The following is a 17,172-nucleotide window of genomic DNA, read 5'->3' on the forward strand; positions in this document are numbered from 1 at the left end:
TTCACACGATTCATTCAAAGCCGGGTGTACCTCACACGTCCTGGAAAGTCAAGATGCAGGCTCTTTGATCCCCCCCTGGTTGCTAGCTGCAGCACAGGTCATAAACCACACCTTCTCCATGTAAACAAATGGGACTCGAGTCAAAATAAAAAAATAAATTACACTTCCAATACAATTTTCCAAAAGATGGTTTTGGTCATTTAAGATAGTTATCACGCTAATATATGTTAAATTGTTAGTTTTTGTCATAAGTTTGAGTTTAGCTAGTAATTTGATGCTATAAAAATGGGGCGTGTCGTTATGGTTGATTGGGTCTGCGGGAATTTGGGTGGGAGTCTGATTCTGTGGCTCCACCTCTCAACACTACTGGGCAGACTCTGGCTCCAAACAAATCTCTACTGTGCAGACTCTCCAACTCCAAATGATGTAATTTAATCAAGATGGCAGCGGCCATACCTTAGACTGTAAAAAAAGATGAACGATGCACCTTCATTCTCTTCCATTGAAGAAAAGTGAAGCCACCATTATCCCAATAGGGCGCAGCCATATCGCGCTGATTTGGGACCAGAGTCTGCGCAGTAGCAAACGAAGTGGAGCCACGTCTCCTCCCGCAGAGTCATTTTCAAACACATGCCCCTTAACTTTTTTTAAATTAGCCTGACTGGTCCAATTTTTGTCTGCTGAATTTTCGTATAAGACGCTTGTGTTAAAATAAGGTAAATACAACTCCAATCTCTTCCTGAAGATCCCGTTGGCGCCTGTCAGTCTCAGCTATCAATCATGATGTCACACTCATAACTAGCATCACATAACTTAATAAAACCAAACTTATTTTAAAAAATGAACACCCTAACTTACATCAGCATGATAAACTCTACATCATGAACCATGTTTGAAAATAACATTTTTAAAGTGAAATTTTATTATTAAGTTTGTCTCGCGTCCCATTAGATTACATAGAGAGGGCGGGGTTTATGACCTGTACTGGGACCAGCCACCTGGAGGCGATCGAAACGCGATGGCTTCACTTTTGAGGACAAGTGCTGCACACTTGGGCCATACTGAGATGATTTGGCTTTTCTATAGTGTAAGGAAGTGGAGATGCCTCGTCAATCTTTTTTTACAGTCTATGCTCAAAATGCGGATTTATTCAGAAACTATCCTGCATCATATTTATCATAAGTCAACTGTATGAAATGCAAGATGATGTACAGGTCTGGGAGCGGGGCCAGCATTTTGGCCATACTTTGGAGTTCAGTGTAAATACCTTAGTAAATGAATAACTGTAAGGTTATCTTTCAGTACCATGATCATATATCAAAGTTCAGTGGTATTACTATCACTGTACCACCATAGTGTTGTAATTGTGTACAAGAAACAGTTGCTTTTAAAACTAGCTTCCACTATGAAATCGCTTATTCAATACGATAGATAGTGCACGGTAAAGCACACTTTAAATGTTCACTGAGATGTCGACAGTACATTTTCAATTACTAATATCACTAGCTTGTACATGAGCCTATTTATATCTAGCAGGGGTGGTCGCTGTGATGACACACTATTATTAATTCCCCTGTCTGAAAGAGAGCTGGATCTGAGCAAGCGCTGAATACATCCTAATAACACAGCGAAATGTATCTCGCAACATGCACCGAATGCATTTGCATTTACATGCAGTTAAGGAGCCGCAATGTCAGCATCTTTTAAATTAAATTTCAGTTTCAAATGATTCAGCCAGGACAAACAAGAGAGTGAAAATGTGTTGTTATAATTAAATGAAAGCCCCATTTGTTGAACGCCGACCAAACCTGAAACCCTTCCTCCCAAAATTTCTAATCTCTACAAGCTGCTCAGTCTAAAATTTATCCCCCAAATCCTCTATCAAAAGGGGCTAATTAAAAAACTTTTATTCCACAGCCCTTGGTGAACAATGACTAATTGTTTTTATTTTCTCTGCCAGGACGGTCAGAGAACACCTGGGTGAACAGGAAGTGTCCATAACTCTGACCATAGATTCACTGGAGGAGGTAGATCTGGGTAATTATTCCTGTTATGCAGAAAACGGCAACGGGAGAAGACAAGCCAATGTACAGATTGGGAAACGAGGTAACACATTCAGCCATAACACACATGAACTCAGCCGACTGAGTCATACCAGCTGCTTCTCATGTAAAGGAACAGTTCACACACAAAATGAAAAATCTGTCATTTGTTTATTTGTATGACTTTCCTTTATGAAAAAACACAATGTGTTGAAGAATTTTAAGGCTGTTCTTTTTTTTAGACAATGAAAACGCAGATGGTGATCAGGTGCGGTCAAATAAGTGCAATCAAATGAGTTCATATAATAGACATTTATAAAACATAAAGTGTCTTTATATGATGAACAGATGGCAATATAAGATATAATAAAATATAATCTTTTTTCCCCATATACATTACAATTTTTTTTTTTTTTTTGAAAGTCCTTTATGCTTAGCAAGGCATTTATTTGATTAAAGATACTGTAACATTGTAAAACATTATTACGATCTGAAATAACTGTGTTATATTTAAATGTATTTTAAAATGCCATTTATTCCTGACAAAGCTGAATGTTCAGCAGCCATTACCCCAGTCTTCTGTGTCTCATGATCCTTCAGAAGTCTAATATTACAATTTGCTGCTGAAAAAATATGATTGTCATTGTTAAAAATCTTTTGTGATATTTTTTTATATTTTGAAAGCCCCTAGTCACCGGCTGTTTACTTTTGCTGTATGAAAAAAAGCAGCTCAGACATTCTTCAAAGCTGCTCCTTTTTTGTCCCACAAAATAAAGTAAGTCATTCAGGTTTGGGTGAGTAGATGATGACAGGATTTTCATTTTTGGGGTAAACTATCCCTTTAATGTGCTATGGGGTTTCTTTACATAAACAACACAGCATGTTCCTGTGTCTCCCTCCTCTTCTCTGTCTCTTTCTTTCTCTCCTTTCGGGAAATGCATCAGCATCTAAAATTCACTCTCTTTTAGAGAGAGCTGCTTTGAAGGCATCCTATCTTCTCTTTTAATGGCAGTTCAGAGGAGGAGACGGCTTCAGCAGTTCAGACACATTCTCTCCCTCTCAGCCCAACTCAAAACTCATTCAAACGTACTCACACACACACACACAGATGAATAAACACACACTCTCTTTCTCTCTTTCAACTCGTCTCAACCATGCACACATATTTCTGCAGATAATCTCAAAGCCACATACTCACAAACACACACACAAACCAAATCTCTCATATGCAACCCCTCTCTCTCCTTCCGCTCATTGCTGAGGTCACAAACACACATGCTTTCACAATCTTTCACCTTCTCTGAAGCATCTGAGTTTATCTTGCGTGTTTTCCTCCATTAGCTGTAACGCAGAGGAGCTTTGAACAATATGAACATCATTAGCGCTTAATCATTCTGAAGTCATTTTGCATTTCTCACCCCTTGTGTATGTCCTTAGCGCAGCATGAATTTTAATGCTGGTCCAGGCTGGTTTGGTGCTGATCTGGCTGGTAGATTTGCTGGTGAAGCTTACTGACAAAGGAAGTCTTGCCAGTTTAGCTAGATGCCAGCACACCTAGCATCCTACAATAGGAATCAGTGACCATGTAATTTCTTGAGTCACATATTAAAATCTGTCAAGAATTCAGTCTTCCAACTAAAATCGCCATGGTTACAAACGAATGAAGTAGTATTCCAGGCTTAGAATGTTTCTGTAATAGAATCTATCTGTCGGGTGATGGAAGTTTAAATCCTAGTTGTTTCCTCCAAGAGGGAATTGATTTTGAATAATAACTTATAAACCCTCAAACGCAGATCTGCTGTGAGCTTCATGGTTGTTGAATCATAATGTCATTCAACTTGTTTTTTAAATAATCATGTTAAACTCTTATTCCTAGTGAAAAAATACATTACCCATGATTCAGAAGCGAAAGAGAATCTGGACTAGCAAAAAGACCTCCCATTCCCATAAAACACTGTAAATAACAAAGAGTCAAAGGTGGTATTTAAGTAACTGTATGCGTAATATGCATATTTAGCAATAAATGTAAAATATATTGCTTTATATAGCTAGTATAAAATGTTTTATTTCTCTTTTGTTTTTAATTTGATTGTCATTAGCAATGCTGCATAGGATTCTTCCCTCACAAATGTTGTACAAAAGTATGCTATGCTATGCTATGTTATTCCAGGAGTATTATATTTGTAATATGTTCTTTCTCTTTCCATTTTGTCTCTCTCAGTGGAGCTGATGTACACCATGGAGTTGGCTGGTGGACTGGGTGCGATTCTTCTGCTGTTGGCTTTGTTATTGTCGGTGTATAAGTGCTACAGGATCGAGCTGCTGCTCTGCTACAGGCATCACTTTGGTGGGGAGGATACAGACGGAGGTAAACGCCACACACACTCCCCCTACAGGAACTAATGAGCACGACACTGCACCAGTTACATATTTGATTCTAATTTCTACATTATTTTGGAATTATTAGAGTTACAACTCTTTTTTTCTCTGCGTCAGAAGTATTGTAATATTTCTAAAATATATTGTTAAGTGTTTCTTTCTTTTCCCCTCAGAAAATAAAGAGTATGATGCGTACCTGTCCTACAGTAAGGTTGAGCTGGACCAATGGGGTCAGGAATTACAGGAAGAGGAGCGCTTTGCTCTGGAGATTCTCCCTGACGTCCTGGAGAAACATTACGGATACAAACTCTTCATCCCTGACCGAGATCTCATTCCTACCAGCAGTACGTGCCGAATGTGTGTTTTGTGTGAATGTACAGTATGTCTTTGTTAGTGTGTTTGTAAATGTTGTCTTAAATGTTTCAGACATTTTCATTAGCTCATGACGTTCAAAGAAATGTCAGGAATAGTCAGAGAAATGAATTCCTGTGAAGTTTTGGGAGTGTATTCAGAAACCCACAACAATCACAAAAGAAAGTTGTGTGAAGATTTGACAAACAGCACTAATTGTACAGAACTAATAAAACACCTTGATCATTCATAATGGAGTGTGACATTTTTTGTTCATTAATGTGATAGCAGTACTGGATTTATCTTGCTTCCTAATACTGCAAAGTAATTTAATAATTTGTAATTAAACTCCCTCATCAGCATTAATATGACCAGAAAGCCTTATGTTGACTAGAAAATAGCTTGGTTGAATAAGAAAATAAGTATTTTTTCCCAAAATTAAGTATATTCCAAAATGTGGGCAATAATAATAGTACCATTTGTTTCCATTGCAAGCCATCAGAGCCAGTTTATGTGACGCGGTGTGTTTGTTTGCATCATATGCCAGGTGTTTTTGCCCTGTGTGTGTGCTGTGTCTGAAAGCCGAATGTTTATGTCCAGGTATGAGCAGTCAACATTACCAGGATGACACACATCTTCTTAGAGGTACAGCTTTGTTTGAATGCAAAAACACACGTGCACACATGTACGGTGCGCACAACACGCATAACATTGTGCATGCAGATAGTTCTTCATGAATGATTGTGGTTGTTCTGTCCTAAATGTGCGTTTGTCTTCAGCTGTGCATTATTTTCAGTCCTTGTGCCACCTGTTATTTTGCTATTACAGTTTCTTGCTTTGTCTGTGGTGTTTATCTCCTGTAGCGTACATAGAGGACGTGTCCCGCTGCGTAGACATGAGTAAACGCCTGATCATCGTGCTGACCCCGAGCTATGTGCTGCGTCGCGGGTGGAGTATATTTGAGCTGGAGTCCCGTCTGCGCAACTCTCTGGTTTCAGGGGACATCAAAGTGATCTTAATAGAGTGTGCCGATCTGCGAGGAGTCATTAACTACCAGGACGTGGAGGAGTTAAAACAATCCATTAAATGCCTGAGTGTGGTGCACTGGAATGGCCCACAGAGCAACAAGCCTGGCTCGCGCTTCTGGAAGCAGCTCCGCTACACCATGCCGTACCGCCGCCCCCAGCAAACCCTCACCAATCACGCGCTGGATGCCAGTGAACCCGGCCCCTTCGCCGACCTGCAGACCGTCTCGGCCATCTCTATGGCTACAGCTACGTCTGCCGCCTTGGCGCCGGCTCACCCCGAGCTGCGCCCATCCCTGCGGAGCTCGTACCGCTCGCACTCGCTGGCACGGCAGAAACACTCGCACTATCGCAGCTACGACTATGAGCTGCCCTTCACGGCCGGAGGAACACTGCCGCCCCAGCACACCTACTGCAACCTGCCCCTCACCCTCCTGAATGGCCAGCGGCCTGTCAACAACAAGACCCTGCGCCAGCACAGCTTGGATGAGCACCACGGCAACAACGCCATGCTCCCGCTGCTGCCCAGAGAGACGAGCATCTCCAGTGTCATCTGGTAAACACAGAGAATCCGAAACCCGCACGGTTTGGGCCGCCTGGCAGTTGGGGGACTAAATAAGCTGACGTACAGCACAGGACACGATGAGGTTAGTGGCTTCCTGTGAGCAGAATGATCGTTCTGTCCACGCTAAGTGGGTCTGAGGATGTGCGTCTTCTTTTGGGCATTGATCCGGTGGCGAGGGACATCATAGTGCCGCATCTGTAGGCGTGAACTGAGCATATAAAATCACACCACATGGAGGTATACAGGGTCTCGTGTAGATGTTAGCGTTATATTTGTAGCACCGCTGTCTTCCTGTCTCCATGTTGGGTTTGATCACGCCATCTATTTTTACTCGTTAACGCTTGATGCTTTTTGTTTTGTCCCTTCCTCTTTTTTTAGGTTTGATAACATGGACATTTGATTGAGATGTTTTGCTTTTTTCTTCTTTCTTTTGAAATGGACTGAAATATTCCTCGTTTGATTTTAGCTACTGTCGTTTTTGCTCGGAAGCTACTGCGTTTTGTTGCGTCCCTCTTTCTGTTGTCCGATGTAAGGTATGTATTTATGGTTTTAATTGCAAAACTTTCAAGAAGGAAATATATTACAAATTATGCAAAATATATGAAAGCCTAAAGGGGTCGACAGAGGTGAGCAGAGATGGGTGCTGTCTTCTTTTACAAGAGGAACAGCACCATTTCTCAAATATTAAGGGGGTTTTAAATGATGAGAAATCTATTTTTATATCTGAAGAGTGATGATTCTCTCTAATACCACAGGGTCAATGGGACAATGGGACTGGAGACTCTCTTATTTGTGCATTTGGGTATTTTATACAGTTTGTTACATTGTTCTCATCTGTGGAGAGAAGGAAATGTTCTATGTTAACTTCTGAAAGAATAATCATTTTTATTTATGTTCGTAGTCTAGGACTTTTGATCCACAGGCAGACCTTTTCACCTTCTTTCACATTTCTAATGTGTTAACTCTCAGTCTGACGTCTTAACACACTGGTTATATGCTTGTCTTTTTCTCCTCTAGCTGCTGTGTGACTCAGATACATGCTGGCATGTTTCACAGAGGAACACAGGCCTGTATACTCGCATTCTAGTATAGATTGTCAGATAACTCCGCTTGATAACATACCATATGATTTAATAAATGCCCAAAGTCAACATGTATTTGTTGTATCTTGTCTAGAAGTTTCCCTGATCTAGAGGTTTTTCAATTATGGCAGCATGTACTGAAAAACACGAAGCTAGAATCAGAACCAAGAGGTTTGACAGTAAAAAGAGGTCTAACTGTATAAAAAAAGATAAAAGGATCAGAAACGATTCCTGTAATTTCTTTTCTATTTTTCTTTGTTCTTTTTTTTTTCAGTCACAAAAAAAAAATTGTTTATAAAAGATAATTAGAATTTTGTATGAATGTTTACCTCTTGAGTATGCATAGAGACTAGTTGTGTATCCTGATTTGAATATTTACTGTATTAAGAACAATAGCTATCACAGAGAGATGTGTGATCTCTCTAGAGACACAATCATTTTTCTTTTTATATTGTTTCTCACTGTGTACAGTAAAGTCACAAACCACTATAAGCTGGTCAGTGAAATTTTGTGCACGTGTGTGTGTGTGTGTGTGTGTGTGTGTGTGTGTGTGTGTGTGTGTGTGTGTGTGTGTGTGTGTGTGTGTGTGTGTGAGGAATGCACTGGTTTGGGTGGTTTACGGGAACACAAATTTGTATAATGACATGGGTATGACAGAGGTATTACAATGTGAAGGATGTTTATGAGGACATTGCCTATATCCCCACAATTCAAAAGGTTTAAAAAACATGAATGGTGTTTGTTTGTTTTTTCCTGTAAGAGGTAGGATTAGGTTTAGGGCGATATATACAGTTTGTACAGTATAAAATCCATTACACCCATATCCCCATAAACCACAAATACCTACATGAGTGTGTGTGAAGAGGTTCTCTGACAGTGGGTAGTCTGTATAAGACACCTATTTGAGAAACACAAAGTTTTAGGTTCTAGGTGAGTTGCTAAAACTGAACATTTCAATTATGCTTATGAACAAAATGCTACGTACTGGATACTACAGGTAAGCAAAAAATCATTTCATATCATATGCATATGAATGCACCTCTTTAAATAAAAGAGAAAAACAACATCTAATATATGCACTTTTTTCTGTATAACTACAGACTGTGACATCTAAAAAAATTATATTTTATGCTTTATAATCCTTTGGATTTGATGTACAATGGAAATGTGTCTTTGAAAATAGCATGTAGACAGATACCATTAATAAATATTTTACATAAAAAGACTTTACGTAATTATTGAATAAAAACATATAGACATAATTAAAAACAATACTCAAGTGACATCTCAATAACTTGAAGATAATAACGGCCAATGCAACACATTACAGTAAAGTTTAATTCATAGTTAATGTATTGGGTATCATGAACTAACAATGAACAATACTTCTACATTAATTATTATTTAGGTTATAATAGTTTTCCCAAAAATGAAAATTTACTAAATATTTTGTCACCCTAAGGCCATCCAAGATGTAGACGAGTTTGTTTCTTTATCAGAATAGATTTGGAGAAATTTAACATTGCATCACTTGCTCATCAATGGATCCTCTGCAATGAATGGGTGCCATCAGAATGAGAGTCCAAACATTATGGACGTTTTCTAACTGCATTAGAAAAATTAAGATGACTAGTTAATCAATGAACGTCTTGTGAAAAGCTGGATTTGTAAGAAGCAAATACATCAAGATGTTTTAACAGCACATTGCAAAAAAATTCACAATTTCACTTTTAAACAGTGCTTGAGCTGTACCTATTTCTCTCCTGATTCAGTCAAGACAAGCTTTTCACTGGAGTCAGCAATATTACAGATAGAGGACTTGTATTTTAGCCGGAAACCATGGTTTTAAGTAAAAACATCTTGATGGCTTTTACAAACATGCAGCTTTTCACTTCTTTAGATATTAATTGATGGACTGCAAGTCATTTGAATTACTTCTGGGTCATTTAGATTTTTTATCAGCTGTTTAGACTCTCATTCTGACGGCACCCATTCACTGCAAAGGACCCATTCATTAGCAGGTGACATAATGCTAAATTTATCCAAATCTGTTCCAGTGAAGAAACAAACTCGTCATATCTTTTTGATCAAATTTTTCTTTATTCCTTTAATTATAATTTGTAAAAATGACATTGTTCATTGTTAATTTGTTTATTCTTCATGATATATTAAATTGTTCATTTATACCTATGTATTTATATATAAACTTGAAATAGTACAAATGTATTACCGTAATAAATATTTAGAGAAATTAACATTAGCTGTTAGTTTCTGATATATAATGATTAACTAATGATAACAATGTGATCCTTTTATAGCAAAGTTTTGCCAGGATTTATATAATTTTGCTGTCCAGTGGAATTTTCCAACATTAACTTTTTTCTTCTTCTTCTTCTTTTGCCTTGACTTCTTTTGGATGTAGTCAGTGTTGCTGTGAAAGTTACTGTCTATTATAGTGCAGAGATATTTAAAGCTTGTGACCTTCTTCACATCCTGGGCTGCCAGCTCAAGCGTAACTTTCTAATCATGGCTCCTTCGTCTTGGTGATATTAATGTGTAGGGAGCTGTTATCAAACCTGAAGACACGACTGTCAACATACTGGAAATAGACTATTTACATCCTTCTAGCAAGCGACCAAAGCTGTATCATCAGCATACTTGAAAGGAGCAGGTGACTGTTGTTACTCTGCACTTGACTGCTATATATTAACATGATATAACAGGGGAGATGCAGCAGCACACATCCCCGAGGAGCGGCAGTTGGATCGGATGAGGGGCTGTTCATGCGGACTTGCTGAAGCAGCGCTTTGATGCAAAGGACAAGCCTGCTGTTCACATTTACATCATGTAGGAGGTACTTTGGGATTGGACTGTATTAACGGCAGAAGAGTTAGTTTTATTCAAATGCTGTTGTACATTATCCAGCAAGGTAGCTTGATAAGCAAAATGCATGGTATCGATTAATTCACCTTTTTCCGATTAAAATACTTTACATATACTGTAGAGGCCTCATGCATTTAAGGAGAACTGAGGGTCAAATAACATTCAAAGATTTTGCACATGGAGTTCTGGGTACAGGGATGTAAGAGATGTCCTTCCAGGCCAGGGTTATAATGTTTCTAAAACAGTACAGTAAACACAGATCCCTGCTGTGCAGCGCTCCTTTAAAACCTTCCCCTTAAACACATCTCGATCCTATACAACCTTCAAACCTAAGCTTTTAAAACTAATTTAAACCTCAGGCAAGGTCTGTCAAACCAATATTATTAAAGTTTGTCTTGGTGGACTTGACTTTTTCCAGTTTAATAACTCGAATACAATAAATAAAATAAATGTTTCCTTATTTAATATATATATATTTTTTTTATTATTATTTTATTACAACTTGAATGCACATCAGAAATGTCAAAGGAGACATAAATGTTTCCTAATATATATATATATATATATATATATATATATATATATATATATATATATATATATATATATATATATATATATATATATATATATATATATATATATATATATATATATATATTATTTAATTTATTTTAATTCAGTGCCACAAAAACCAAGGGTACACACACTTCTGTTTAATAACTAAATCCTTGAGTAAATGCAGTGATAAATGAAAATTGGTTTCTTTTTATGTCCTATTTAGATAAATATCGTGTGAGGCACGTTTTAATATGGATGGATGGGACTTATTGGACTTTTTTTTCGGACTGCTTAAAAACAACTGCCCACTGCCATTATAAAGCTTAGAAGAGCCAGGACAATTTTATATAATTCCGATTGGTCTGAAAGAAGAAAGTCATATACACCTAGGGTGAGTAAAGCATTAGTTAATTTAATTTATTGGACAAATTAACTCTTGAAGATTTGAGATTTGAATGCGGCTTAAAGCGCCCCCTTGAGGACGACATTTAAGATTCAAAAGGTGTAGGCCTACAGTAGTTAGCGATAATACTCCGCTTCTCTAACCGAAGTGAAACAACAAAGAACAGAGTAGGCAAACCCGTTCAATCATGGCACAAGAGTCTCAGCCAGATGTACAGACGACAACACCCATTAAAACAGCAGCAAATGTGTGTAGACTCTGTGTTCGGTTTGAATCCATCCAGATGTAATAAATACAGCCTGTTTCATGGAAATAAGCTTGCTAACAAGGCGGATTATGTGGTTGTGTTGAAGGAATTTGTTAGCAAACTTCAGGACACGACTGTAGCCATCTGCGGCTCTTGTGAAACAATGTTAATGAGGTACGATCTCGTGTCCAAAGAAGACGCAGGACGAATTTAAATGCTCATGCAGGATATGCGGAAGAAGACCAGGGAGAAACGGTGTGCTACTTCAGTTCCACATTAGAGGGGAAGAGAAGACGAGAAGTGATGGACAAAGCAGCTAATGATGATGATAAAAACACTAGATCCAGCTCACTACAGTTCACTGACAGCGCTGCAGCGAAGGTATCAGCAGAAAATACTGGACCAAAATCACTGGCAGCATAGAGTAACGTTACTTGTATGTGGTCTGTGGGATAATATACGGGTAAACTGTTGACTGAATGTCTTGCCAGAAGCCAAATTTATGGAGGCAAACGTGAATAAATTGTGACATATCTGTTTTCCTTTGTTCAGAATAAAGTACTTAATAAATATCACGTGTCAGTTATGTTTTAATAAATAGTAAATAAACAGCAGGCATTACTCCTGGATGTTTCAGACAGTAGTAGCATATGGTAGCCTACTCTGACTTGATTTTTATAATGTATAAAAATATATAATTATATTTTTATAATGAATTTTATATATTCTCCATCAGAGCATCTGAGGAGTTTCAACAGACTTTGCATAATACAGCAAAACATATGAAGGTCAGAATTCAACTGTTACTCCAGTAAAGTGAAAATGTTTATATATCTTTTCAACTTATTTTTTAACCCTTAGTTAAAAAGCCATTTCCTGTGAATTTTGTTACATTGTATATTTTTTTTAAATGGGGAAATCATTCTGACTGTGCTCAGTAATTAGCAAAAACATAGACTTACAAACCAACAAAAAAATGACATGACATTTTGACATTACACACCTTGACAAAAAAGTAATAAAATTGTGGATCGAAATCCTACATGAAAAAAAATTGATATGATATTTTAGCCATATTGCCGACTCCTAAATTGAAGTTTTATTTGCACCTCAAACTAATGTGTTTATGATTACGATAATAAATTAATATCACATAAAATAGTTTGAATGATAAACTGCTTTTGAACAGCTAAAATAACTGGAAGTGCTCATTAAAGTTATAAATGGCTGCATGCACTTGCATTAAAAATAATGTGGATAAACTTTAGTGTTACCATTGTCTAAAATGCTTTTCTTTTCTTTTTTAGTTTCAGGCCCAGCACATAGAGGGTCAGATTAAGGAGGAGTTTAAGAAACTTCACCAGTTTCCATGTGTTGAAGAGTCAGAGTAAGGATAACTAAAAGAAGGAAGGAAGAGCAGCAGAAGAGTCAGACAGTGAATGAGAATATTGAGAAAATGAACACAGAGATTTCCTCTCTTTCAGACACTACCAGAGCTGTAGAGAAGGAGATGAAAGCTGAAGATGCTTTATTCCTACAAGCATGAGGCATGTCCGTTTACGTACAGCAGATTCAATATACTGGAGACAAATGCTACGTTGTTCTATAATCAATATTTTTTCACAGAAGTATGATGCCACTTTGAAAAGGTTTGTACGGTTTCTCCTCTGTTGTTATGAACTCTAACCCTAATCACTGACTACTGAGTGTTTTTCCTGAGTGTCTCAGTGTAAAGCGCCAGATCCAGAGGACATTTCTGGAGTTCTGATCAATGTGCCAAAACACCTGAGCAACCTGAAGTTTACTGTGATACAGAAGATGCTGAAAACTGTTGATTACAGTGGGTAAAACACACAATTAATTAATCTCCATCGTAAGAGTCATTTGTTTTTTTTATTTCATGTTTATGTGTCTCTCTCTTCAGCTCCTGTGACCTTTAACCCTAACACTGCTCACTGTAATATCATCCTGTCTGAGGATCTGACCAGTGGGAGATACAGTGATGAGGAAAAGACTCCTGAGAATCCAGAGCAATTCGACATGTTCGCATGTGTTCTGTGCTCACAGGGCTTTGACTCTGGCTCTTACTGCTGGGATGTTGAAGTTGAAACACAGGCTGGTTCCTCAGAGTGATGTGCGAATCTGCTCAGAGGAGGAATAAAATATTCTCAAGGAGAGGATTCTGGCTGGTGGGTCATTTCTGAAGCGATTATGAACCACCATAACCACTAGCTATCCTCCCAGTGATAGAGAAACTGGATCAGAGTTCAGCTGGACTGGGACAATGGAAAGCTGTCGTTCTCTGACCCTCTTACTGACACTCGCATGCACTTTCACACACAGGTTCACTGAAAGATTATTTCCATCCTTCGGTGTTGGCTGTGACATTTCTCCTCTTCATATCTTACCTGTAAATTCCGCAGTATAAAAAAATCTTTATTCATCTTGACCTAAAATATGTCTTCATTTAATAATCTTTGACTGCTGATGTTTAGACATATAATAAATAAAGAAATAAAACATGCTTATTGATGACATAATGTTGAGACTATATTAAAAGGCATGTACATATTTAAAGGAATAAATAACCCAAAATGAAAATTGTCATAATTTTCTCAACCACAAATTATTACAAACCCGTTTACATAAAAGAAAATATTTTGAAGAATGTTGGTAACCAGACAGCTGCTAGTCTCCAATGACTTTCATTATCCACTGAGATTATATATCTAAAGTCTTTTTTGAAGCAAATCATACATTGCGTATAAGATATATGTCCCTTTCAGGTTATGCGATTCAACTTTTACGTCTGATTAGATTATGACAACAATAGTTTTTTGGAACCTTTTGATCAGTGATTGAATTCTATTTACAGATTTTTATTAGATTGCTCTCACAGCAGTGTTGTTATTGACAACTAAACCTATTAAAAACCTTAAATACCACTTTTGGTAAATTAAGCTGAAGTAGGCTACAATAAACATTTATATGTATAAAAAAAAGGGAGAAATTTTGAAATGTTGCCCTGGCAGATAATTAAAATATTTTCTTAAATTAAAACATGTACTTAAATTTCTAAAACAGAAATAATAAATATATTAAGGCTATTTAGAAATGTTAAAAAATTAATCATTATAACAAGTTCATGAAATAAAAATGAAAACTGAACATGCAAAAGCTTATTTAAAAGATAAATAAATAATATAATTATACATAAATAATAATAAAATAATATTGTTTTACATACTGTTTTCTAGGTAAAACAACAAAACCTTTTAAAACTTATTTTATGTTTATTTTATTCATGTATTTATCCAGAATTTTAATGAATGTGGGAACTCAAATAATCAACACCATTTGAATTACAGATTGTATTTAATTTGCATTCTTAGAATTACTATTACTTTACAATTTCCATAATCACTGATTAACATGCTAGTTTTTAAACTATTACATGTTACACATGAAAGCCCATCTCCAAGGTTTTTTTTTTTTTTCCTCCTCTGTCTTTTCATCTCCTCCCACTATCAAACTCATCTTATCTCAATGGAGATCTGCAGTAGAGGAGTGCTGATCTCGCTGGACTGGTAACTGCTGGTGACTCTCAGCAGGCAGCTGAGCAGCATGTCTTTGGCCCTAGCCGTCTCCACGTTCTGCTCACGGCTCAGCTGGAGAGTCATCTGGTCCAGGTTGGTGTGCAGAAGCTCATAGGCCATGACGGTTGCTGCAGGTCCCTCGGTCAGGTACTGCTTGTACAGCTCCAAAAGCTTCTGTTCCAGGTAGCTGTTGAGCTGTGAATTAGAGAAAGGCCGGCTGAATTGCAGAAGAGAGGGACGCTCGCGCCCGCTTTCTTCCTTCCAGCACCTCGAATTCCTGTTCTCATGGACCAGAGGAGGCAGGAGGGAGGGGGAGGGAACATCCCCAGACAGGAGGAAGGGCCCAGGCTTGGGGTCTTGAATGAGATTGCCCTGTATCTCCAATGTGCTGGGGCTGAGTGGCAGCACCTGGCCACCAGCAATGTGTAAATCACTGTAATGCTTGCAGATGCTGTGGCAGCTTGAGGGCACCAAAAATGCCTCTGTTTCTGGGGCGTGCGCATGCCTGGGGACATCCACACCTATGGCGAGTTGCCGTCCTGCTGCAGGGTCTGTGGGGGAAGGATGGGTTCCCCCTTGGGGTTGTCTGGTCTGGGTTGTATCCTCTAGGGATGAGTGGTCAGGGCTTTGTGCTGAGAGGAGGTAACTCGGTGAAGACGATGATTGTGCCCTGACCGTGCAGCACGTAGGAGGATTTACGCACTCTGGATCAGCTTCAAACACCAAACTCCACAGCTTACCTTCACACAACATCTGCAGTGCACAAAAACACAATGAGTGGTTTAAAAAGGAGTCTAAACTCAATAGACCTAGCATTCAAAAGTTTATTTCAGCTTTTTAAGCATTTACAAGTTTGTTTGTTTTGTATGAAGAAAGGAGAAAATACTTTGAGCAAGGGTGCATTATATTCATCAAAAGTGACAGTAAAGACATTTAGAACATCACAGAAATTTAAATAACAGGTATTTCAAATAAATGCTATTCTTTAGAATCCTGAAAAAAAAATGCATCACGTTTTCCAAATTAAAAAAAAAAGCAGTAAGAAATGTCTTTTCAGCATCAAATCAGCATTTTAAAAAGATTTCTGAATGATGATATGTCACTGAAGACTGGAGTGTCTAAATAAATATTAAAATAACTAGATAACTATGCACAAGCAGAACACTGTTTTCAGAATAAAATATTATAGACAACATTTCTAATGAAGTGTATATTAAAAAAAATAAATGACAATAAAAAACTATATAATAGAAAACTATATATATATATATACACACACACACACACATACATACATACACATACATATATAAACTTTATTAAAAGATAAACTACACATATGGAATCTCAAGGCTGGCCCATATAAAAATATAATATCATAGCTCAGTCCACCTCACATTACCCCAATATAAAGGAATCTTGGACATATTCGCATCACCGTCTTCCAAAATTTACTGTGATTGTCATTACTCAAACCGTCAGACCAACTAACGAGTCTAGAATCCAGCTAGAATATGGGTGACAAAAGGAGAATTATCATAGATAGATATATAAAGGTTCCTAAGCCTACCTTTTTTCTACTGAAGAATTTTTTATTGTTGAGCTGCAGTGGATCTGTCCTGTTCTCTCTTTCTCTGACTCAGTTTCTATGCACTGCTGTAATGGTTTTTATTTCACTGTAAGTGAAAGTTATGCTATAGTTGCGCAATTTTATGCTCCACTGAAGGAGGAAGTGAAAGTATGTTGAGATTCTGTCTTCCATGTAAGTTTGAAGTCACATTTATATGCATTTATGCATGCCTGTTCTCATGATGCCAGCTTGTTATATTCATTACAATAGACTTCAATGAGCTGTGCAATTTTTGTAATATGCTATAGCCATCAACAGGTTAAGAGTATTTCCACACACCTTGGACAAGCACATTCCACTCCCTTTGCTGTGTTTCCCCCAGACTTCCAGTATTTGTAAGACGGGGTCGTTGGTAATTTCCATAACTGAAAGTATATTAGCTTTAAGTACATAAAGCATAAAGGCTAC

At 37.6% G+C, this 17,172-nt stretch overlaps 3 protein-coding genes across 4 annotated transcripts in view; 2 read left to right on the plus strand and 1 right to left on the minus strand.

Annotated features, from left to right (window-relative positions):
• Window positions 1-7,936, plus strand: part of il1rapl1a (interleukin 1 receptor accessory protein-like 1a) — a 75,446-nt gene extending 67,510 nt beyond the window's left edge. Inside the window, exons 8-12 of one of the 2 annotated variants that reach the window (XM_059499871.1) lie at window positions 1,961-2,106; window positions 4,264-4,410; window positions 4,595-4,765; window positions 5,373-5,417; window positions 5,636-7,936. In XM_059499871.1, the coding sequence (XP_059355854.1) occupies window positions 1,961-2,106; window positions 4,264-4,410; window positions 4,595-4,765; window positions 5,373-5,417; window positions 5,636-6,357 (1,231 nt within the window). In that variant the 3' untranslated portion in view covers window positions 6,358-7,936. The remainder of the gene's footprint in view (window positions 1-1,960; window positions 2,107-4,263; window positions 4,411-4,594; window positions 4,766-5,372; window positions 5,418-5,635) is intronic. The other variant, XM_059499872.1, reaches the window with a different exon arrangement.
• Window positions 7,937-13,147: 5,211 nt separating this feature from the next.
• Window positions 13,148-13,761, plus strand: LOC132094698 (zinc-binding protein A33-like). Its single transcript, XM_059499355.1, has 2 exons — window positions 13,148-13,378; window positions 13,463-13,761. The coding sequence occupies exons 1-2, from the start codon at window positions 13,357-13,359 to the stop codon at window positions 13,669-13,671; spliced, it is 231 nt and encodes a 76-aa protein (XP_059355338.1). The 5' UTR covers window positions 13,148-13,356; the 3' UTR covers window positions 13,672-13,761.
• A 1,271-nt stretch (window positions 13,762-15,032) lies between these two features.
• LOC132094699 (TLR adapter interacting with SLC15A4 on the lysosome-like) lies at window positions 15,033-15,937 on the minus strand. Its single transcript, XM_059499356.1, has one exon. The coding sequence runs from the start codon at window positions 15,885-15,887 to the stop codon at window positions 15,072-15,074; it is 816 nt and encodes a 271-aa protein (XP_059355339.1). The 5' UTR covers window positions 15,888-15,937; the 3' UTR covers window positions 15,033-15,071.
• Window positions 15,938-17,172: the final 1,235 nt, after the last annotated feature.

This window comes from Carassius carassius, chromosome 19, assembly GCF_963082965.1.
Source record: "Carassius carassius chromosome 19, fCarCar2.1, whole genome shotgun sequence".
Taxonomy (NCBI): Eukaryota; Metazoa; Chordata; class Actinopteri; order Cypriniformes; family Cyprinidae; genus Carassius; species Carassius carassius.

Coding starts and splice junctions, on each gene's coding strand:
- LOC132094698 (XM_059499355.1), top strand. CDS start 13,357: ATGCTGAAAACTGTTGATTACA. Junction 13,379..13,462: donor GCTGAAAACTGTTGATTACA/GTGGGTAAAACA, acceptor CTCTCTCTTCAG/CTCCTGTGACCTTTAACCCT.
- LOC132094699 (XM_059499356.1), bottom strand. CDS start 15,887: ATGTTGTGTGAAGGTAAGCTGTGGAGTTTGGTGTTTGAAGCTGATCCA.